This window comes from Triturus cristatus, chromosome 3_2 (genome assembly GCF_964204655.1).
Source record: "Triturus cristatus chromosome 3_2, aTriCri1.1, whole genome shotgun sequence".
Classification (NCBI taxonomy): Eukaryota; Metazoa; Chordata; class Amphibia; order Caudata; family Salamandridae; genus Triturus; species Triturus cristatus.
This window is the reverse complement of record NC_140584.1, coordinates 68,805,711-68,830,994: the sequence shown is the minus strand read 5'-3', so window position 1 is coordinate 68,830,994 and position 25,284 is coordinate 68,805,711. Positions and strand designations below refer to the sequence as shown.

The following is a 25,284-nucleotide window of genomic DNA, read 5'->3' as shown; positions in this document are numbered from 1 at the left end:
GGTCGGAGACCACCTCTCGGGGGAACCCCACACGGGAAAAGATCCCCATCAATGCACGGCCCACCACGGGTGCTGTGATTGTCCTGAGAGGGACTGCCTCCGGGTACCGAGTGGCGTGATCCACCAAGACCAGGATAAACCTGTTGCTTAAGGCGGTCTTGGGATCCAGGGGCCCTACGATATCAATGCCCACCCGCTCGAAAGGGGTGCTCACTACAGGAAATGGCTGGAGGGGCGCCACGCACTTCCCTCCGCTCTTACCACTGGCTTGACAGGTTTGGCAGGACTTACAAAAGGTACCGACGTGCTTCTTCATCTGGGGCCAGTAGAAGTGGGTGACAAGCCTGTGATAGGTCTTGTCTTGCCCCAGATGTCCTGCGAGAGGACCGTCGTGAGCCAGACCCAGTAAGAAGTTCCTGAAGCGCTCGGGTACCACCAGCACACGGGCTGCACCGGGCTCAGCGAAGTTAGGCTCACTATACAGTAAGTCATCCTCCCAGTAAATCAAATGTTCCTTGGACCCTAGGCCTGCTGCCTGGTCTGCAGCCTGCTGCCGCACACCGACGAGAGAAGGGCACTCCTTCTGAGCCTGGCAGAATTCTTCCCTGGAGGGGCCACCCTCTTGCTGCCAATGGGTCAGCTCAGGCAACTCCCCCAGTTCGGCCACCTGCTCCCCTGTAGGTTCCAGGGCATCCCCCTCAGGTTCTGCTTCCTCCTGGACCGTGGGAACAGTGGGGGCCGGTTTCCCGCGCCCTCTGCCCCTTCCTCTCTTGACAGGTCCCTGGGCCATTGTTCCAGGCTCCGGTTCTACTAATCCACCCTTACTGGCTGTCATGGCACGTGTGGATACGCAGATCCACGCTGGCAGTCCTAACATCTCCAAGTGAGTTCTGTGCTCTACGTCCTTCCATGGAGAGCTCTCCAGATCGTTACCCAACAGACAATCTACCGGCAAGGCATCACTGACACAGACTTCCAAGGTACCAGAGACTCCCCCCCATGTAAAGGGAACACGCGCCATCTTGCAGAGGCGCACTGAAGTGTCAGCTGCCACTACTGGGCGGAGCACATTGGGAATGACTTGCTCTTCAGACACCCACTGACACCTGACAGATGTCACACTAGCCCCGGTGTCTCTCAGAGCCTCTATCTCCCTCCCATTGATGGTCACCTTTTGCCCGTATTTCTTAGTGTTAGCGGGTATCAAGGTATCCTGGACCATCTCTTGGTCTCCTAAAGAGACAAGGGTCATCATAGCTAATCCCTCCTCCCCACTGGAAATCAAATCCCCTCCCAAAGCTACACTAGCTAACCCTGGGACTGGAGCAGCAGCTGGTGCTGGGGGTTTCTTGGGACATTTAGGGGCGATGTGCCCCACTTCCCTACAAGCATAGCAAGTAGGCGGTGGTCTGTTGCCCTTAGGGGGCCAAGACCTCTTAGGCTTGGGGGCTTGGGACTCCTTCTCCTGGGAACTGTTTTGGGGCCCTTTAGAGAACTCCTTACTGTTACCCTTGTCCTCCCCACCTTTCTGCTGGGGACCCTGTCCACCCTTGGCGGGGATACTTACCACCCCTTTGTTGACCCTGGTGCTAGTCCAGCGGTCTGCCTCTTTAGCAAGCTCACTGGGATCAGTTAACTTGCTGTCTAAAAGATGCTGGCGCAGCTCTGGAACACATAGACTACTCAAGTGCTCCCAACTAATCAAGTGACACAACCCCACATAATCAGTAACTTTGCTGCCCTTTATCCAACCTTCCAGTGCACGCGTGTACATACTCACACACTCCACCCAAGTACTTGAATCAAGTTTCTTGAAGTTCCTAAACTTCTGGCGGTACTGTTCTGGTGTAAGCCCATACCTGAGGCATAAGGCCTCCTTCATAGTGGGGTAGGTTAAGGTCCCTGCTGCTTCTAAGGGTGCTAAGACATCCCTCCCAGAGGCCTCAAAATGCTTCCACAAACCTGCTCCCCAACTCTTCTCAGGCACTTCATTCATCTTCAAGGCAAGCTCATAGGATCTAAACCATGCATAGATATCCTCACCCCTCTGATAATTCTGCACCAAATCTTTCGGTATGTATACTTTACCCGCCTGTACTGGTTGTGCGCTGCCACCATTCGGACTGGACTCCACTTGTTTGGCTTTAATGTCCAGCTCCCTCATGCTCAACTCATGAGCCAACTGGAGTTTTTTCTCTTCCAAAGCGAGAGCATTCCTCCTCTCCTCCGCCTCTTTCTCACTGTCAAGGCGCAGTTTCCTTTCTTCCGCTTGAGCTTTGAGCTTAAAAAGTTAAATCTCATGGGCCCTAATCCTCTGATTTTCCTCCAGCTCCTCTGGAGAAAGGCTCCTACTGGAATGGGTGCTGCCAGCCCTAGACGCTGGCCTATTCACTGGCAGATCATCGGATCCAAATCCGTGCTCCGGTGTGCCATCCCCTTCGGTAGTTTCCTCGGTTGCGCCATTCTTGGCCTCCCACCAGGCCCTTAGAGCTTTCTGTAGCTCCGTCTTGTTGGTGCTGCCCTTCGCTGGGCATCCAAGCTGCTTGCAGAATTGCTTTAGTTGCTCCTTCTTATATTCGAGCAACTTTTTCACTTCGAATTGCAATTCCGACTCCTCACCTACTCCATTCAGAGACATGATGCTTCGTCGATCCTCCAAGAATAGTCTTCGCAACAACTTCGTGCAATGCAACTGCTTACTAGATTAGTGATGTACGAAGAATCACTGCAGGTCAAGTGCAAATACTGGTTCTAATCCGCACCGCTGACCACCAATGTTAGATCTGGGGGTCTCTAGTTGGCAGAGGTATACACCTTAGACCAAATAGGGACCCTTGCTTCTAGTCAGGGTACAGGGACACACACGGTAGATAACCCCTGCTCACCCTCTAGGTAGCTTGGCTCGAGCAGACAGGCTTATCCCCAAGGCAATGTGTAAGGTATTTGCACGTAGACACCACAACGATCCCCCCTTCCGTACACCACAAACTTAGACCACACAGGTGAGTTATCAAAATTAATATATCTTTATCTAGTTTCCGCAGTTGAAATCAAGCATCACAGGTTTATACAGTATTCGCTTTCTTGGTTGGTCGGGATCGTAAGACGATAGTCTCTAGTCTCTTGTGTGATTCGATACTCACTGAGAATGAATCAGTTGGTAGGCTCTTGATGTTTATGCAACTACGTTGCTCCGGCGGTGTCGCCGCACTCGTTGTAAAAGCGCTCCTCGGGCTGTTCGGTGCAAGGTTTCCACAACTCCCTCAACGAGCCCCCAGTGACGATGTGTCGACGTCACCGGAGTCAGCCACTCACAGCGCGGCTTCGTAGAGCAGGGAAGTACGACTCTCGATCTGCTTCAGGCCCCCGGGTTGCAGCAAGGCACGTGCCGGTGAGCACGTCGGTCTTCTTGATGCGGCAACCGGTGTCAGGCCCGGGTCAGTGCGGCACTCTCCAGCGAGACAGAGAGCAGCCAGCCCACTTCACAGGCAGATGTCGAGAAGCTTGGTAGAACAGTCCCCGGTCCCTGCAGCACACAGCAGCGCAGGGGGGACACAGCAGAGTCTTGAGTTCTTGGCAACCTTTCTATCCCTGGGTTGCGAAACAGGAGGCCAGCTCTTCTCAGGCCCTTGGAGATTCGGTTTAAGACACAGCACACAGCAAAGTCTTGTTTGGTCAAGTGGGTAGGGTCAGCACACAGCAAGACCCCTTCTCCTCCTCAGCTTCAGTTGTACAGCAGAACAGGTCAGCCCTTCGAGCACACAGCAAGGCAATCTTCCTTTAGTTCTTCAGCGGTCCGTCTTTCAGCAGAGGTTCCTCTTGATGGTAGAATCTGAAAATCTGTTGTCAGGGGTCTTGTACTTATACCCCTAAAAGTCTTTGAAGTCTTTGTGCAAGTGGGTCCTGAGCCCGGTCTGATCCAGTTCTGTGTGTTGCTGGAGCACTTTGTTTTCCTGGCCTCTACATTCTTTTTAGAGTGAGGGGCAGAGTCGTCAGCCGCCCAGCAGGAGGTGGAGCCAGCAGTGTGGCAGGCAGGCACAGCCCTATTCAATCCCAGGTGCTATCTCCTCCCTCCACTCTCCTTGCAAATGTCGCTATTCAGCAGAGGGCTGACTCAGCCAACCTCCCGGGGGATCCCCAGCCCCTGTCACTCTCAAGCCAGACAGTCAATCCACAAGCACGCCCAGGCACACAGAAGGGTCAGACAAGAGAACAGCTACTCTCTAAAAAGTACTATTCTCCAACTCAGGATTTAAAAACAACCTCTCCTAAAAGATGTGTTATTAAATGCTGAGCTCAGGGATATCAAACACTCATGTCTTATCTTGTTCCTATGAGAAGATAGGCGGATAGCCATTGGCACCAGCCTCCCCCATGTTAGCCTATGGAGCAAGATAACCTTGCAGCAGTGAACACACAAAATGGCCGTTGTTCACTACCAGAACATGTTACCTGCACTAGTACATGCTCTACCTTTTACATACACTGCACCCTGCCCAGGGGGGTACCTTGGGCCTTCCATAGGGATGACTGATGTGTATAAAAAGGGAAGGGTTAGGCCCGGTCAGTGTGGACACTGGCCAGGAGGACATGGAAGTCCGGGGACTGCAGGCAGGCCTGCGGTGGCAGGCCTGAGACACCGTTTTAGGGCTACACAGGTGGGTGGCGCAATCAGCGCTGCAGACCCACTAGTAGCATCTGTCATCACCAGCCCTGGCACACACAGTGCACTTTACTAGGGACTTCATGGTGATACAGATATGCCAATCAGGTATATCCAATCAATATGATATTTTACACAGGGAGCACTTACACTCTGGCACTGATTAGCAGTGGCAGAGTGTCCAAAGCATCTAAACCAGCAAAACGAAATCCAGCCCAGCATCAAAAATCCATGTAGCAGAGGCGAAAGATAGGGGAAAAACCCACGCCAAGGATGTCAGGTCTAACACTAAGACATACTTATTGTCTTATATAATCAGTGATACAAGCAGACACTCATTTATACACCCACTCTTCCAACTACTTACTCGGACATAGTCATATATATACTCCAACACTCACATATAGTGCCTTAAAACATATGTAGGTAATCAGACATATACCACTGAGGCATTCATGCACTCACCACACACCCATACACACACTAAGTTACCCATACAGCCCTTCCCAGATGCACTTTTGAATCCATAGAACCAGTGAATTACCCACTCAGACATCTGTGCACAGAGTCACACCCCCCTCCACTGACCCTTACAGATACTCAGGCACTCATACAGATACTCAGACAAGAAATCAATAACCCATATAGACACCCATGTAGATACTTACCAACCCATGCAGACGCTTACACACCAACTGAGAGACTAATACAGACTTTCACACAGTTTAGTCACTAACCCATGCATTCAGTAAGACACGTTCAATCACTCACTTATACAGTCAGTCATGTGCCTACTAAATAATCCCTTCAGGCACTTGTAAATCCACTCATTCTTCAATACACCTTGGCATAGATATATATGAAAAATATTTAAAGTTTAGAGAAACACATATTCACTGGATGATGTAATCAGTGATGTCATCAGTGATGTCATTTGAGATGTCATCAGTGATGTCCTGAGTGATGTCACTGACCATGTCATGAGTGATGCAATACGTGACGTCATCAGCAGTGCATTGCGGGCGCGCGAGTTATAGTTAGCTCAACTAACTATAACTGGCGAATTTCTCTGGTTTTATATGAGTCAAATGTCCAACTAACTATAACGTCCCTGAAACCTATAGTTTTTTCAGTGAATTTCTAAGGTTTTTTAAATGCTAATTCCTAACTATAACGTCTGTAAAACCTATGGTTTTTTCAGTGAAAATGTATTGTATATATATACTGTCCCAACCTGCCGTGTTTCATGGTTCGCAAATCCCGCTTTGTCAGTGCCAGCTCCGCGGCCACAGCAGCCACGACGTATTTTTTTAAAGAGCCTTTACAACACTCCAACCATAGATAGTCAAGCAAAGAACGGCACACCAGGAGAATGCACAATTTATTTATTGTGCACCAAGGGGAAGACGACGCGTTTCGGCGTTAAGCCTTTATCGAGTGATTTCACATTAGCAATTTCCCTGAGAAATAGACATCAATGTTTGTTGACATGGAAGAGATACTGCGACACTTAAAAATGAACATGCATTGCAACGAGCGAATCTATCGCAAGATTTCAAAACAATGAATGAATATAAAGTACATTGCTGAGAAAAACAAGGCATAATTTAGCAGCACCACCAATGTTGAATATACGTTAAATTGAAATCATAATGAAGACACCGCATATAAGTGTTCCTATATTTTGTACAATAAAGTTATACATAATTCAACACAAATAAAGGGTGGCTATTCTTAACGCTGCTAATTCATTCAAAGTGGCCATTGTAAATCTTGAATAGATGTGCAATAATGTCATAAAATATTCTACCGAAATTGGTATTTGCGCAGTTAACTCTTTGTGCATAATCGCTGAGAGCAATAGCAATAAAGTTAGATATTCCTTGCTAGGATCTTGTCGGTTAGCCTGATGCTGTTATTTGAAAAATCACATATAAATGACTATATCATAACACTGATATTATAATCATATTATGTTGTATTTCAGGCTGCTTAACATGTTTGTCCCAATAATCACTAATGTGCCTTACAAATAGGACAAAGTCGTAGGGACGATGCAATGATGGGTAATGTACCCTTGGTATACCGTCAACCATGCTAATAAATGACGATTGTTGGACTATTAAAAACTGAATGATCAACAAAAACCAAAGCAATTGAGGGTGATGTACCCTGATGTCCAATTCGGGATACCAAATAATGTGCCATATGCTCCATTCATTTCACTAATTCAATTCTAAACAGGGGATTGCTGCCTCTAATAGTCTAGTGTTTAGTGTAAACAACATGTGTTTGAAAGTGTTATAAGTGATAATAAGTGGAACTGTCCGAGGCTGTCCAATTGTCACAATATAATGCCTAATGACAATTCTATGTACTGCCACACAAATATGTTCCTGATAAATTACCATGAATAAATCTACATGGAATATAGAAGAAGGACTGCCTGTTGGGTTTCTGTTTAAAAACAGTGATGAAGTGAAATTATACAACTATAAATAATAAAGGAAGCGAATTGGGATTCTGAGTGATAGGGTCAGCAGCCTATATGTGTGGCCAGTTCCTCCCCACTATTTAGGCCATTTGGGGTTTTAGTATTCAGATCAATTATGTATCTGGATTCCCTTATTCTAAGATTTTTCTCCCTATCACCACCCCGAACATGGGGTAGGATTCTGTTAATGCCAAAAAAGGTCAACAATCTGTTGTCGCTTTTATGTTGCTGCACAAAATGTCGAGCCACCGGGTAGTTTCCATCCCAGTTTGTTATTGCTCGTAGGTGTTGAAGGATACGTGTTTTCAGTGGAAGCTTGGTACTGCCTATGTAGTAATATCCACACGGGCACTCCAAAGCGTAGATGGTAAAATCACTATTACATTTGATTTGGGTGATACTCTTAGTTATTCCTGACCCTGTTTTGTAAGTTTTGCGATTTACGGCATTTCTGCATGCCTTACAAGACCCACAGGTAGTAAAACCATTGGGGGGATTCAACCAGTGGGAGCTATTAACTTCCTGGGGGTAGCTCCGGACTAGGGAATCTTTAAGAGATTTAGCTTGCCTGTATTTGATTTTAGGACTCAGGCCAGCATGCTTGCCTTTTATGGGGTCAGCTATGAGTTAACTCCAATGGGCTTTCATAATTTTCCTCAAGTTAGATGCCCCATTACTAAAGGTAGTGATCATCCTTGGTGTATCATCATTTTTATCTGGATTGACCACCCTTTGTTCTTGTCTGTCCTTAAATAGTAGATCCCTCTGTGTTATACCTTTTATTTTACATCCAGCAATTCGCAATGTTTTGCCACTATAGCCCCTGGTCTTCAACCGCGTCACCATGGTAGCCTGCTCTGCCTTAAAGCCTTCTGTTGTGCTACAGTTACGGCGGGCCCGCAGCATCTCCCCATAGGGGATGCTGTTGATAAGAGGAATAGGGTGGTTGCTCGATCCATGTAATATGGTAGTTCATGCCATCTCCTTTCTGTGGAGACTTGTGGTGAATTTGCCATCTACAATCTTTACACAGATATTTAAAAATTCACAGTAGTCTTTGCTGATTTTATACGTGAATTTCAGATTAAGGTAATTTACTCCCAATTTCTGTATAAATTGTTTGGCTTGGTCCTCAGGACCATCTCAAATCAGGTATAGGTCATCGATATATCTGACCCAGATGGGTATGTGGTCAGTATATCGCTCGTTGTCTTCCACCCAAACAATCTGTTCCTCCCACCAGCCTAAGAATAAATTCGCTAGGCTGGGGGCAAAACAAGTGCCCATCGCTGTACCGGAGCATTGACGATAAACATTTTTTTCAAACAAAAAAATATTTTCTTGTAGGCAATATAACATCATAGTTTCTAACATTGCATTGTTTTGCCAAAGGGTAATGTGTCTGCTTTTGAGAAAATACATGCATGCTTCAACACCTTTCTTCTGCTCAATACATGTATAGAGGGAGCATACATCAAGGGCAATCTGTGTCTGTGTCTAAGGGTCAGCATCCCCTCGAAAAACATACCTCCTCTTCCATAGGGAATAATTAACTTTATATCCCAGTAAATATACACCACAAAATACCTCCACAATAAACATAAATGCATCTATTTCCAGGAAACACTAGTGCATCTCTACAGAATACATCCAAAGGCACCCCTATCCAGTGCTTGCAAATATACTCCTGTCAAATACAACCGTGGACGATTCTTAGCCTATATCAATCCCACGCTTGAGAGGAGCCTTTCCTGAAGTTTAGGGCATTTTACCTACTGCCATTTTAACTTCCTCTTGGCTATCATCTATGAATAATGCTCAGATGTGTCAGTTGTGTCATTACCTTTCAGAGTCAGAGGAGCACTTATTGTTTTTCTGCCCAGATCTCGATGGATTGCACCTGTGTGCCGAGCTTTGGTGAGATCACCAACCAGGTAAACGCAGCACAAATCTGTAAAACCAATTCCAGCATTCTTGCATTAACTGCTGTAACCACATTTATGTACACAGAGTGACGATTTGAATGCGTTCACTTGCTTCCTATCCCTCTCAGCCCACCCTGTGGTGTTAGGCATGGTCAACTGGCGCTTTCAGGACTGAAACTGCTTTTTAAAACATTCTAAAATTGTTGTTAGTGGGATTTCGGCTTTCTATGTTTTTTATGGAAATAAACTGTATTGTACATTTTAGTGGTCCTGTAGTACAATTGATTTTAGAATTTATGTTTCTATGTTGATGGATTTTTATATTCGATCTGACAACAACAAACAAAACGACTATTTTATGAGCGACAGACAAGTGAATCTCTACTTCGCAAGGTACATCTCAATGAGAACACATCCTCTCACTGACACCAGTTTGGAAGTGAAATCTGGTTAAGTGGCAACTTGTCATACCTGGAGGGCACACTCCGGCGCACATCTGTCCCCAGTGGCATTCCGTCGATGAGCTGCGGTTGAAGTTGTGGCCTTGAGGGGTGAATTCCCAGCTGCCAGCTAGGCAAAAGTGTCCCGCAGCGCAGCGTCCTTGCCGCCTCCCTCCCCTGCATGAAATGACATTAACTTTGAATCATATTAGGGACAGACGCAGTGCAAGTACAATAACCAAACAACAGAGCCAAAAAAATCATCAAATCACACATCAAACAAGTGAACAGAGTTGACTTTGTCAAGTGTGGCAGCGCAGAAGCTGAATGGCTCGGTAGCTAGTTGTACTCCGTGGCCTTTGTGATCTGTTGCAAGCATTATTCTCTTTTGGGTTAGCACCTATCCTGCCTAACTCAACACTGAGGGCCTGATTGAAGTCCGTCCGGCATCGTCCCGGGGTTGGGGACCACCCGCATATAAGGCTGCGGTCTGACATATAGCATTACAATATGGCCGCAAAACGGCAGCTGTAAGTGCCATGTTTTTCATTGCAGCCGGTGCTGCTGGCTGCAGCACCGGCTGCAATGGAAAAAATGCAGGTTTTGCATTTCCCTTCCATGGCAGGCATCAGGCAGAGCCTGCTGCATGGTGCAGGGAAATGTAGGGGGGCACAATAGGTGCCCTCAAACCCAAAACCAAACTCCATCCCCGCCAGCCTTTCCATAGCGGATGAACCTCTATGAAAAGGCTGGCGGGGATGAACCATGCTAAGCACCGCCGCCATTTCAGGGCTAGGGAGGCCCTCTACCACACCGGCGGGCTCAAGGAGCTCATCGGATGCATGGCAGTCAGAGGTACCTTCCGCCAAAATATTATGGCGGGCAGAAAAAGGCCTCACGATGGCTGTGAACCCGCCGCCTACAGCCTGTCAGTGGCGGGTTCACCGCCATCGTAATTAGCCCATGAGATCGAAGTACATTCCTGGTGTGTGTAAGTACACACTCAACTCCGAGACACTCTCCTCTTACTCTGCACGCACCCGGTATTCCATAGCTCATATTGTTGTTACGGTTGTGTGCATTTGTACAGTTTAGGTGTTTGTGAAGATATAGGATTGAAAATCATAACCACTAACGTATCAATACAAAGCCAGCAGGACTCAGGGTGGAAGTGCTGGCAAGGTCTGTGTTTGAACTTATGCTTTTGACATGCCCCATGGTATTCGAAACACTGTAAGCAGTATAGGGGAATAGCATGTAACACCTTGCTACTTTCTTTCTTTAACCATGTCAAGAGTCGAGTGAGCTGCTGTTAAAACTTCAACAATGTGGAAAAAGTGTATTTCTGGTAAAAAGGGGGTGGGGCAAGGGCCCATGTGCCACCCTTTCTATTGCTGCTTGCCTTACCAAGCGATGGGCGCCATTTCCACTGAACTGAACCTAGTGGAAAATCCCATCGAAGCAGTCCAGAATGTAACCACTACCCCACCCCCACAACCACACCTAAAACCCATAGTTCAATCATTGGGCCCCCTACCTGATTGTAGAAAACTCCTGGCACGGTGTTGCCTATATCTGCTGTGCCAGCGTAAGCAAAGAAACAGAATAGGGGTAAAATAAAAAACCCATGTATAGTGCATGACAATGAGAGTATCTCAGACCCTGGATCTTCTGATTGTATTTCTGTTAGAGAAAATAGCCCACCGCCCCCCAAAAGGAAATGTGGAGGGGGAAACTCAACACAACCCAATCAAAGGTGCATTGTAACCAAGTTTTGTTCCAAACAAATAGCACTGGGGTGCCATCGATGCCGGGACAACTACAGACAGGGAAAATAATTTCACTGATCCTACTATCCTGACAAAATTATTCACGAATTTCCAGGCATTGGGTCAGCCACTTGTGGTAGGAGTAGAGGCTTTACAGGAGTTTTTTTTTCAATAGGCTATGGTAGCTCTTTTTAAATTCTTGACTGACAAACTCCAATCTTTGATTGAGGCTCCCAACAACCTTTACCAAGGTGCCACTGGGGCTCTGGGAGCTGCTACCATACATTCTCAATCATCCCTCTGTAAAAACGAAAGCGTCCTTGCAGCACAAATGCCCACCTCAGTGGCAATAACGCAACTTGTCAGTCCTTTGTGCCCTCAAGGGCCAACCTGTCAATCAATTTTAGCACCTTCTAAGCCTCCCACTGAGACTCAGCTCACTTTTCCATCTTCGTCTGCACATAGGCGACAGTTGGATTATCTTCATCTGCCCCCAGATTAATGGCCCAAGTTTCTTGACAACAGATTATATCAAAGTCTTCTATGAAACATGTCCAATGCTCGTTACTAAATTTCTGTTGTATCCCTGCAATGTTCCATGACGAGAACCGAAAGGCCACAGGAGGGGTGGGTGCTAGTTGAACCCTAGACTGTTTCGCAAGCGAAGATGGAATGGAGACAGCTGACATGAAGAGCAAGGGGTTGGGAGGCCCGCCAAGCTGGGAAACTGCAACTGTCAATCAATACCAGATACGCTTTGAAGAGGGGCAAATCGATTACTAATCAGTACTGGGGCCAAAGGTGTCATGATTGATGTTCCAGCTAGGTCCATGGCAGGTATTGGTTGCTGCTACCAAAGAAGTTGATCGATAAAAGAAGCCTAGTGGTAAGCTACGAATTATCAATTGTTAGCGAGATGGGTAGGCTAGGCTATTCAACAATAACAAATTTAACCTGGGGCTTTAAAGTTCAGGACCACACAATTCACACTCAAATGTTTGGGGGTAGAGCCCACCCATCTGATCCTGCAAGCCATAATGATTTTATTCGCCAGGTCAAACTGACACCCAACCTTTTGGCTGCACCAATGGACTGCTTTACTCATGACACTTTGGGTATCATTTTAGGCATCACAGTGGGGGAGCTCCTTCCAGGATTATCACATATGGTGGGTAATCCTGTACATGTGGAGGGTTTGAAATCTTTTTGTTCGTCCGCCACTCCATCAGTAGCAGGAAGGGGGAAGGAGACCTAATCATCTTAGTTTTAAATGGCCATCAGGGAGCTGAGCTGAGCTTAAAGTTCTGTGCACCAGTTTGTGTTACCAGATTTTAAAACTGAGACAGTCTAACTTAGTATTTAAACAGAATTCAGATACATTTTTATTACAGTTTCTTCACCGCCTAATCAGTGTGTATCGTAGAAAAGTTGGAAGATGCCATTGCCCATTGTTTGCTTAATGGAAAGAATGAAGCACCCCTCTTGTGGGCAGGAGATTTTAACATTAGTAAATGCATCCACGGTGGTAATCAGTTTGCAAAATCACAGATGGTAAGGGCTCAAACACTGGCAATTTCTCACATACACCATACAAAGCCATACATATAGGCTTTTGCATACCCATAACTGATCCTTCTCATCGGGCCTATTTGAGGCAAATGTTATGAATCCCTCCACATATGTAGGCAGAGGCAAAGTAAATGCAATAGATGTTGTCCTCTTCTCAGAGGAATTGTTTATTAAATGAGAGAGTCACCATTTGCATGGCTCCCATATTCGCGATCACCACCTGATTATTAGTAACCTTTCTATCCCCCTCTCACCTAAACCCAAATCACGGAATAACCCCACTCTGTCCCATACAACCAATGGGGAGGAGGAGTACGTATGAAATGGGAGCATATTGACCATAACAAATTTCTTACAGATATCTTTACCAATAATTATGAGGACATATAACATTGTCTTTTGGAGGAGGTCACCCCAACTAGAATTTGAGAAAGCTTTATGGCGATTTGTCAATCTGTTTCCTGTATGCTAACTAAAGACAATCGCCCAAAAGTCCAACAAGGCCAAAAATGGTTATTCTAAGAATGCACTGTGCCTATGAGGCTCTCAAAGAAGCTTCTAACAATCCCACAAATCCCAGACATTGTTAAAGCAGCTAGAATAGTCCAGCAGAGGATCGAGACCAAGGCCCTGGGAGTTGAAAGAGTGATGGTTGAAGAATATGGATAGCAAGATGCAGCAATTGCAGGGCCAATCAGACACCACAGAGGAAGAGCACAGGGTGTAAAGTGCTCCGGAATTCACTGATGAATGTTATGCATACCCTTGAAAACAGGCTGGGAATAATTGAAAACTCAATGAGGGATTCCAACACTCACATTCTTGTGCTTTCTGCTACTAGCCCAGAGACTTTTGTTGCAGAGGATCAGCAATGATTTATAGTCGAACACCTGATTGCTGGGGCTGCAAGGGCATAGATTTTGCATGAAGGCTTCCCTACAGTTCCTCTGGCCCTTCTGTGGCACCTAACAACCGAACAATCACTACAATGATCTTGGACTCTGGTCTAATAGAGCCCATATTGAGGAAGGCTGCCTGAAGGAATCTCTCCAAGGAGATGGAGAACACAATTGACTTTCCCATGACTAGGACCCCACAAACGCAGTAAAGAAAATACAAACCTCAGAAGGTACATAGGAAATTGCTAGACTTGGGCATCTGTGCATCAGCATGTAAATATATTACAATGAAAGTCTGGTATGAAAACAAGTCTTATGTCTGCTCCTACATGGAGTCATTGATAATCTTAAAATCCTTATCCAGGCAGATTACTTTGCCAACTTGGTGCCAGACTGCTTGTCTGTGTCGCTGATTTACACACTTTGCTTGGGACACCCTACGAGTCATGAGTTACTCGTACATGACAGTTAACAGTGATATTTGATAAATACTAAATCAGAGTGTGGATGTTTTTTCTGCCCTTAGGGATTATATATTTATAATCCGTTTTGTAAGAAATGTGATCATTATTTGGAGTGGGCGACTGCCCATCTCAAGGAATAATTAAAACTCCTGTCAGGGTGAATCCTTAAAATTACTAAATTTACCCAAGTAACCCCCTGGTAACTATGAACAGGGCAGAGAGGCTTAACTTAGGACAATGTATAAAGTATTTATGCAGTACCAAAACAGCAATAAAGACAAAATACTAAACAATAGGCATCCCAAACTGAATCAGAAAAATGTAATAAATGAAATTACACCAAAAATCCAATAAGTTTTAATCAGTAGACTGGGACTTAGGCACAATTTCAGGATGACTCATCTTAGTCAATAATTGAACTTCTGAATTATTCTTGTAAGTCCCAATCAGTACTTCTAAAGCCCCCAAGGACTTCAGGGAAGGCACTTAGAAACTCATAGATAGAGGGCAACAGCATGGTTGAGTCCAGATCCTGATGCCACTGGTAAGCTGAGTACCTGCGGAAAAAAGCGCCTTGTAGCTTATTATCTCCCTGTAGCCACACTTGAGGGCAGCCATCTGACCGATGAAATCCACTTCCTTGACCCGGGTACAAGATGGAGCAAGTCCAGTCCTTCAGGGATCCTTAGGTCACATGCAGCAGGTCTAGTCCTCTTCTGATATTATGCAGGTTTAGAAAGTGTTCTGAAGTGGGTGTCTAGAGATGCCACATTTAGGCTTAGCAAGGGGCACATATGGTGGGGTGACTCCTGGGTATGCCCTACCCAATAGGTAGAAGTCCCCCAGGGCCAACCCTACCCAATTTTGCAGTAGTTCCTGTTTGCCTTACTGCAAACAGGCCCAAAATACTGTGTGTCAGGGCATTTTCAAGATGGCGAAAGTCTTTTGCCACACTAAACTTGGGTTCTGAGGGTGTGTGTGGGGGAGTGTGCTATGATAATCCCAGTGTCTTTCCACATCTAACACTAAAATCTAGGTTTGAGCAGGTACTGTACCCACAACAAATCAGGAGTCAGAGGTATAGTAGGACAAAATCATGGTCCTTCAACAACCAGACAGTGGATACAAATTAATTGTCTTGGCATCCTATTCCCTCCCACTCTGTGGGGCCTATTACAATGTCGATCATAAAGTCTCTAACCTTAGGTCAAAGGTTTTACGACCGACATCCTTGGTTTCAATTCCGACTGGCTGATTACAATACAGCTGGTCACAATTGAAACCGGCCGGTCATTCCAGTTGGCTTCTGACGGGCTCAAGGAGTCGGTCGGCCAGTCGGAACCAGCCCGTAATCCATATGGATGGCACATTATGCAGTCCGGATTATGATGCACGGTTTACGCCAGGCTTCCCATGTCGGGCTTTCCAACATGGAAGGCCTTCGGAAAGCATGTTTGGGGGGCGCTAGCAGGGCCTCCTTTCCCTTGTGACCTCCGGTTGGGGGCCGAGGGGGCACCTATGGTGCCCCTGTTAATCCCTGCACCTTGAGGTGCAGGGATTAATACAATATCCCAATTCTCTATAGGAGCTTGTGTTACAGCCGGTTTACGGCCGTAACACAATCTTCCATTGACAAATGGGAGAATGCGACTGCACCATGTGCTGTCGCATCGTAATTAGGCGTTCGGGACTGTTTTCGCCATGGTGTCGGTTGGAGAAAACTGCGACCAAAATCTTAATAGGCCACCAAGTGTTACTTGTGGCTCAAAAGACCTCCCAAGCAGGATTTGACAATGTACTGTTAAAAGAAAGCTCACAGCCCCCACCCTATATATTCCGTAGAATTCAAAGGACTGATCTCTGCCTATTCAGTTCAGCCTACTGTTTGCTCTTGGGAGGCATTTCATGATTTGCAAATGAGCCTCAAGGGATTTCACGCAGTAAAAAGATAACTTTTTAAAGGTTACTTTTCTCTATTACTGATTAAAAATCACACTTCACCATTAAATTGGATTTAAATAACCATTAAAATAGTTGTTTAATAATTTTATAGCTAGTCCTATTCCCAAGATATAGTATTAGTATTTCACACTGCACTGTGGGTTTCCATATAGGAAGTTAAGCCTGCCACAGTGAATATAGCTTCTGTTCTTGGGCCTTGTTACTGTAGGGATATGGTAATATTAATTTTATGTGTCCCAGTGTTAAATACCATGTCCCCAGCCTTATAGGCTACATACCTCTATAGGGCTGACATACTAGCATTTAAATGGGAGATTTGTACATGTCAAAAAGGGTTCTTTTAATAATTTGACTGACAGGTTCACACTGCAGCAGTTGGGCTACACAGTGTTGGCCTCAAATTAAGTGTACACTTCCCTATAGTGAATAGCACAGTAGGTGCTGCAGTCCACAAGTGGCATTTTACTTCCAGGCCTTCGGTGCACTTTTAGCACCAAATAACTGAGGCTTTACAGACGCGTGAAATGTGGCAATCAGCAATACGCCAATTTAACCACGGTTAAAGTAGGAGCAAAGGCACATTGCCACAGGTTTGTAGGGGTAAAGTGCACAGAGCTTTAAAGAAAGCAAAATTATAGAATCCAGCAAAAGACAAATACTCCATGGTGGTCATGTAGAAAATGTAGATTTCCTACAGGCCTCATTTGGAGTTTAGGAGAAAAAGGCAAAACAACACCAACAGAGCAGATCTGTCCTCTAAACTCCTGGATTGCCCATCAGATTTGGAGTTGAGCGCTGTGCCAGATTTACAGTGGCAGACTCTCAGATGGCTCAGCCCAGGGAAACATTTCTCAAAAGGAGTGCCTGACAAAGTGCAGTCAGTCAAGGTATATCAGAATGTCTGCCCTATTTAAGACAGTCATTCCTGTGAACATTTTCGAGTGCGCAATTTCTAAGGAAAGCCTTGCAGTTTCAAACAAGAAACAAAATAAATAAATTCCAGACCCTGGGAGAAATTTCCCACTGCATGAAAGCCGTTTGTATTTTATTTTTCAGTAACAAGTTCCAGTTTTGAGAAGTTTGTCAATGAAAAACAACACATTTTGCTGACTGGGTATCTCCAAAATGCAGCCTACTCTGCAAAACTTCAGTGCCTTCAGCTGTGCTGTGGAAGGTTCCACAGAAGGCATACAGATCCCCACCTGCCTAATGGGTTCCCTGCCTGCCACCATGGAAGCGGATGCCATAAACTCTGAGCCAGTAGGCTACCCGCCAAAGTTGCATTATATTGTTTTCCTATAAAAAGCTAAATAAATGGGCATGAAGGTGGCAGAACCTTGGATTAAATTTCTCCCCACCCCCGGGGTGGTTTTTAAAAAAAAATATAATAGAGGAGGACGCTTCCTGCCCAAGCCTTTTAAAGGTCCCGGGGGCCCTATCTCCCAGGGCCAATTCATTTTGTTGAGATAGGGGTGTGAGGTCCCTCCTCCTTAGCCTTTCAAAGGCACCGGTGACCCCGTCCACTGTGGCCAATTTGTTTTTTGTTTGGTCTCACGCATAAACAGCTTATACCCACACATATTACATCACTCATGGCGTGTTTAATTACAGCATTGGTAACATCACTGATGTCATCTGAAATCTAAAGGCAACAGGAGGGCATGGAATTTGATTAGACAGAGAATGATTATGTCCCCCTAGAGTTCAACCCAGTAGGGCCCTCAGAGGACACCAAGCATGAATTCACAGAACTGTTCCTGCGTATACAATCCCTTGAGACTCAGGCACATTATGTCCCACTATGGTGCAATTTACAAATTGCCCTCATCGGTCATTTGGATATATTATTGTTTATGGAGATTTCAAGCGGGAACAGTGATTAATGAATTGCTAAACACAGCCACTTCAGAAGTATATTAATATTGTGGCCAGGAGTCATAGATCTCCTCATTTGGGGAAAGGTATTTATTATTTAAGTATATGTGATATGTGGTGTCTCTCTGAAGGCCTACACACAGACAGCTTTATTCAGAATCTATCCTTCAGCCTCCACTTCTCATAATGGTGTGATTGAGTAGAACACCGAAGGTCTTTTACTGATAATACCAGAGTAAGTACGAGGGGAAAGATCACTTCAACATGTCTGCCACTATACAAATCACGTTGTTTCCAAAATCGTATTTTTAGACAAGAACACTTACATAAGGAAAATAAGGTTATGTATTGTGTTATAAGGTTTGTTGCCTTATTAATATGATTAGCAAAATCTTTCCTGTTTTCCGACATTGTGGCATTGTGGCATTGTATTTACCAAGGTTTTACCATTCAACAAGATTGCTGATATCAAACGGTTTTGAACTTTTCCACACATTTATGCGCATTACTTTGAAAAATATATAATTTATTACTTACTTGGTGTGTTTAACCATGGCACAATATGTTTCAGTTCTGGGAACATAAGATGTAATTCACTGTTTCAATATCTCTGCAAAAACTTAAGGTCACTTCCTCCTACATGATTTTTGTCCTTCATTTATGATTGACATTCTAATGCACTATATATGGTTGAAGTAAAGATGCTCCTAAACCTGTGAGAAAGGCCCAGTGCTCAAACACGTCAGCCATCAGCCAACTTTCGAATAAAACAGTTTGGGCCTCATTACGATTGTCAGAAAGCCACCAACCACTGGTCGTAGGCTTTCCGACTGACATGGTAGGTTTAAAGTCCGACCACTGTATTAAGATGACAGCAGTCAGAGTTTAAACCGGCTGGAGAATCGAACATGGTTCTGACTGGCTCAAGGAGCCATTGGGTCGGTCAGAAAGAACTCATAATCCCATACGGATGGCGTTTCTCCCATCGGGATTATGATGTCGGTTTTCGAAAGTCATTCCATGTCGGCCATTCCGACATGGAAAGGCTGTCGGAAAGCGACACTGGGAGCCCCTAGCATGGCTCCTATCCCTCTACGGCTTCCGCATTTGGGTCAGCCCTTAACACCCCTGCACCATGTGACAGGCAATGTGAGGTGCCTGCCAACGGTGCAGGGATGTTTACAAACTTCCATTTTTCAATGGGGGCTTGTACTGCGGGCGGCTTCCACCAGCCACATAAGCTCCCATTGAAAAATGTATGTTTCTGACCGCACCCAAATAAGATGGTTGGAAAGGCAGACCTGAGGTCAGCCAGTTCCCAATCCGCAACTGTGTCGGTTGGAGGCAACTCCATCCGACATTGTAATGAGGCCCTTTGTGTAGTAGCATTGAATAAGTGAGCAAGGATTGTGACACTGAACTAAGGTGCAATGGGATGGTTTTTTAAAGTTTCGGGGTGATTCGTCAAGCGGGGCTGAGAAAAGAGGGTTGTTAGGGTTCACAGATGGAAAGGGGTGATTAGGGGCTTTTAGGTTTCAGGGAGAAGTAGGGATATGGGGTGGTTCACTGACAAAACATTGACTAGTAAAACATCGACCGACAAAAATATGGAGACAAAAATATTGATTACTAAAATATCGACTACCTATATTTAATAAGATAAGTACAAAAATATAGAAAAAAGTATTGTTTACAATAATAAAGTTGTATTAAATATCGATTTTCAAATATATACAAATTAAAATATTAAAAATAAAATATCGTAAATGCTAACATTAATTTGATAAAAATAAAATATATTTAATATATATTTAAACAAATATAACAAACTTACTTTCCAAAAATTAAACACATACATATATATTAACATACATCTCTTAAAAAATATAATTAAACTAATTTTTTTAAATTATATTATAAAGTTTTTCACATAATATAATAATATATATATTACCTACTGGCGGTCGTCAGTAGGTAGTTATAGTTAGGACCTTGTTTCTTTACAAAAAGCCTTTTTTCCTTTCCCAATAACTTTGGCACCAGTTGACAAACAAGTGGGGGTCCTTTAGGGGCCAACTAGCCTACCTTTTACCTCCAGTAAGCCCCACACAGTGGGATTGGTGAGAGGTAGACAAAGGCCATGCCCCCTTTCTCCACCACTCTGCAAACACACCCCCTGGTGCGTTGTAAGTTGGGGGGTTAAGTCCCCTTGAGTCCTGAGGGTCCCTGGGGTCCAACTAGCCAACTAGGTACCTCCAGTAGGCGCGACAGAGCTGCAATGCAGAGAGGTGTAAAAAGGGGCGTGGCCTGGACCACCTCTATGCAACACAGGCCTGTGGTGCTTACTGGAGGCACCTGGTGAGCTAGTTGGCCCCCAGGGGCCCTCTGGATTGAAGGGGAATTAATTCCCTAACTTAAAAGGCGCCACATTGCAAACAGCAGTGTCCCGGGGGTGGGCACCCCAGGACACTGCAGGAGCCGGCCCTGGGGGTGGCAGTCCCCAGGGCCATGGAGGGCTCAAGGAGGAGGGCCGCGCGGGCCCCCTCCCATCTAGAGCACCGCCCCGGTTGTGGTCCCCGGGGTTCGAGGGTCCGTAATGGACCCCCATATTAGCATTTAAGTGCCTCGGGGAGGTTGCAGTCCCTGGGACATGTGGGGAGGCTCGAGCCCCCCACACAGGTATAATGTTTTTTAAAAAAACAAGCCCTGGGGGTGGCGGTCCCCGGGGCTGCGGGGGGCTGTGTGATCCCCACAAATAATGAATGAAAGCCCCGGGCGTGGTGGTCCCTGGGGCTTGGGGGGGCCTTAGAGGCCCCCCACGCATTTACAATTAGTGCCAGGGGGTGGTGGTCCCCGGGGCAGTGTGGGGGGATTGGGGGCTGCTTTCCCCTCGCAACTAATTAACCAAGCCCCGGGGAGGTGGCGGTCCCTGGGGCAGTGTGGGGGGGATTGGGGCCCCCCACACTTTTTTTTCACTGCCCCCGGTACCTGACCCACCCGTGGGCTTCAATCACAACCGCACTTCGTTATTTTTTTTTTCTTGGCCGGATTCGCGCACCCAGCGCGAAATCGACCATTTTTGTTTTTAAAAAAAATGCTTTTTTGGGGCCTGGGGGTTCTTGTGGGACCCCCTGAGCAGGCCTAGGGGGTCAGGGTGTTTCTACCCTGCCCCCTTTTCTTATTTTTCGCGTTTATTTTTATCTTTTCTTGTGCCTCGGTTACCAAGGCACAAAATGGCTGCCAACACTTCCTGGTTTGGAGTGTTGACAGCCAATTAGAATAAAGCTTGTGGTCAGGAGGGTCCGGGGATCCTCCGTGCCTCTAAATATCGAAACTTTTATTTTTTTATATTCTCTCTTGAAATTTTCGGGGTGATTCGTCAAGTGGGGGCCGAGAAAAAAGAGGGTCTCAAAACGCGTTTTCCCCATGTTAATTTCCGTAGGAACTTTAGACAAAGCTACAGCCTGAGCTGCTGAACGGAATGACACCAAATTTGGCAAAAAGTTAGGTCTTGGTTCAGAAAGCGCCCTTTTTTTTTTAAATGGCATATATCCGTTCAGTAGTTCCTGAGAAAATAAAAAAAGAAAACTTTCTATATCTGAGCACCGAGGAGGAGTCGCGACTCATCCCGAGCACGAGCTTCACTCTGATTGGCTGCCAACACTCAAAACCAGGAAGTGTTGGCAGCCATCTTGTGAAAGAGTAAAAAAAAAAGGTGAAAAAGAAGAAAAGGGGGCAGGGTACAAACACCCTGACCCCTAAGCCTGCTCAAGGGGTCCCACAAGGACACCCAGGGCCAAAAAAAGGCATGTTATTTACTAAAAATTGACCAAATTTGCGCTGGGTGTGCGAATCCGGATGACAAAATAAATAAAAAATGAAGCGTGGGTACCCGCGCTTTGCTGTATTTAAGCCCCCGGTTGGGTCAGGTCCTGGGGGGAAGTCAAGTTATGGTGTGGGGGCCTGCGGGGGCCCCCACAGTCCCGGGGACCACCACATCCCCGGGGCTTTATTCATGATGTGCGGGGGCATGCACCCCCGCAGCCCTGGGGACCGCCACCTCCCTGGGGCATTATGAAATAAGGGTGGAGCCTGCCCCGGGGACCATCACCTCCCCGGGGCACTCTGTATGTAAATACGGGGGTCCGTTATGGACCCCTGGGGACCAACACCTCCCCGGGGCTTTTCAAACACTGGGAGGGGGGCCGCGTGGCCCCCCTCCTGGAGCCCTTGATGGCCATGGGGACCGCCACCCCCAGGGTGTCCTGAGGACCTAAGGACACAAGAGGACCTCATTGCCCCACCAGCAGTGTGCCATGAGGTGCATTTGCAGAGTGGTGTAAAAAGGGACGTGGCCTCGGACCACCTCTCTGTTATCCAGCTGCGTGGCGCATACTGGAGGTACCTGGTGGGCTAGTTGGCCCCCAGGGACCCTCAGTATTAAAGGGGACTTAATCCCCCAACTTACAACATGCCAGGGGGTATGTTTGCAGAGTGGTGGAGAAAGGGGGCGCGGCCTGTGTCCACCTCTCAGCAATCCCACTGTGTGGGGCTTACTGGAGGTAAGAGGTAGGCTAGTTGGTCCCTAAAGGACCCCCAGCAGCGAAGGGGACTTCAATCCCCATCCAAGAGCGTGCCAGGGAGCGCATTTGCAGAGTGGTGGGCAAAAGGGGCGTGGCCTGTTATGAGAACTTAGCAATCCTGCTGTGTGGGACTTACTGGAGGTCATAGAAGGGGTAATTGGCCCCCAAGGTTGTTGTTGGGGCCCAACTACCCCTCTTGTTACCTGTAGTAAGTCCCACACAGTAGGATTGCTAAGACGTCTAAGGAGGACATGCCTCCCTTTCTTCACCACTCTGCAAACGCACCTCCTGGTAGACTACGGGATGGGGGATGAAGTCCAATTTACTGCTGAGGGACTTTGGGGGCCAAGAAGCCCTCTTGGTACTTCCTCTAAGTCCTATGCAGCGGAATTCCTGAGTGCTGGTCGGAGCCCCAGGAACCTTTCTCCACCACTCTGCAAACGTGACTATTACTTAAAGAAGCATTTTTCTGCACCTCTGACTTAGAGGTAGTTTTAATCCCCCTGCCCTATTATGTACTAGGGCCTTACAGAGGAGGTCATGCCAACTATCAACTATCCAGTTATGAACTATCCAGTTGGGCCAATAATTTGGATAAGGAGGTAGAGATAAATGAGAACATTTTATTAGGTCCTCTCCATCAACAGCCAAATGGTATTGGCTATTAATCAAGGGGGAGCCACCTGTAACACCATTGGAGGAGTCCTGGAGAAGAGACCTGCCCTCGTTCGACGTAACATCCTTATGGCTAGTATTGATGTGCACTTTATAGATTGTAGATAAAGCTGCCCCTCTTAGGAGAAATCATCTGTTTACACTTCACAGAGCCTACTGGACTCCGAAGAAACTTTCAAAGTTGGGAGGTGAAGGGTTGAAAGTCTGCCTGAAGGGTGCCTCGGGGGAAGCCGATGATTTGCATATGTTTTGGCAGTGTTCTCATATCCAGGGCTTCTGGCACAATATTGGTAAGATTGTTTCAGAGGTCTTGGGGCAAGAGATTAAGGGAAGCCCGATTTAAGCAATCTTTGGGGTCCTCCCAGAGGAAAGTTCCAGCTATAAGCTTTCTAAACTTAAAGCCTTGCTGTTACTTGTGTTAATCCTTCTAGCAAGGAGAGAAATCTGCTGAAAATGGATATTGTCACAACCTCCAGTAATTCTAGATTGGGTTGCCTCTGTTAAAAGAATTCACAACTTTGATTGTGCTGGTCCCCCGGGAAAAGAAGTAGACTTTGGGGGGCCCGGGTTGGTGGATTAATAATCTTGATGAACAAGTTACTTACCTTCGGTAACGCTTTTTCTGGTGGATACAGTATCTGCCTGTGGATTCCTCACCTTGTGAATATCCCCTGCGCCAGCATTCCACGGAACTTTTCTTCCCCAGCATTCCACGTCGACGTGGGCGACGTCACAATGCATCGGCTCCGCACGCGACTCCGTACGACGTCATCGGAGCCATAAGAAGCCCACGTCGGCGTGATGACGTCAGTTCCACCCATTTTTTCCGTGCCTTCGAGGCGAACAGGTGAACTAACGACAACTCCAAGTATACACAGTATATAGAATACCAATACATATACATAGCATACAAAACAAAGGAATGCTAATCAAACAAGCATTTCCTACAAATGTACAAGAGAATATACAAACATTTCAAACAAGACCTATTCCATGGTATACAAAGGTGGAAAACGGGGAGGCGGGTGGGTCAGTGAGGAATCCACAGGCAGATACTGTATCCACCAGAAAAAGCGTTACCGAAGGTAAGTAACTTGTTCTTCTGATGGATACATCTGCCAGTGGATTCCTCACCTTGTGAATAGATTCCCACAGCAGTCCCCACTCCCGGAGGAGGGTGTCCACCTTTCTATACCAGAAAGTCTTGCAAGACAGAACGCGCGAAGTGGCCCTCCCTCCTCATCTCAGAGTCCAAGCAATAATGCTTTGCGAAAGTATGGAGGGAGGCCCAAGTCGCGGCCTTACAAATATCTGCCACAGGAACACCCCGGGCCAGAGCAGATGTTGAAGACTTAGCTCTAGTAGAGTGAGCACGAATACCCTCAGGAGGAGTCTTACCAGCCAGGGCGTAGCAGATCTTGATGGTCAGTATTATCCATCTTGACAGCGTGCGCTTGTGCACCGCTTTACCTTTAGAATGACCAATGTAGCCAATAAAAAGCTGGTCATCAATACGAAAGTCCTTGGTCCTGTCCAAATAAAAACTCATAGCCCTCTTCGGGTCAAGGCGATGGAGTCTTTCCTCTTCTTTGGAAGGATGAGGGGGTGGATAGAAAACAGGGAGGGTAATAGACTGCCCCAAATGGAAAGGAGTAACAACTTTTGGCAGAAAAGCAGCCCTGGTCCTGAGAACCATCCTTTCAGCATGTAAGGTAAGAAAAGGAGGTTTGGAACTAAGAGCTTGAAGCTCACTCACCCTCCTTGCCGAGGTTATGGCTACAAGAAAAACCACCTTAAAGGACAACAGCCTCAAAGGACAACTATGAAGAGGCTCAAATGGGGACCCCATTAAAAAGGTTAAGACAAGATTAAGGTCCCACTGAGGCATTACAAATGGAGTGGGAGGAAACATGTTTGTAAGGCCCTTGATGAACCTCAGAACAACCGGAGATTTAAATAGCGAAGG

At 46.2% G+C, this 25,284-nt stretch overlaps 1 protein-coding gene across 1 annotated transcript in view; it reads right to left on the bottom strand.

The window, feature by feature from the left end:
- The window catches only part of LOC146856812 (uncharacterized), a 1,211,343-nt gene that overhangs the window by 1,012,810 nt on the left and 173,249 nt on the right, over window positions 1-25,284 (bottom strand). The window contains exon 7 of the mRNA XM_085646995.1: window positions 9,554-9,699. Within this exon, the coding sequence (XP_085503121.1) occupies window positions 9,554-9,699 (146 nt within the window). The remainder of the gene's footprint in view (window positions 1-9,553; window positions 9,700-25,284) is intronic.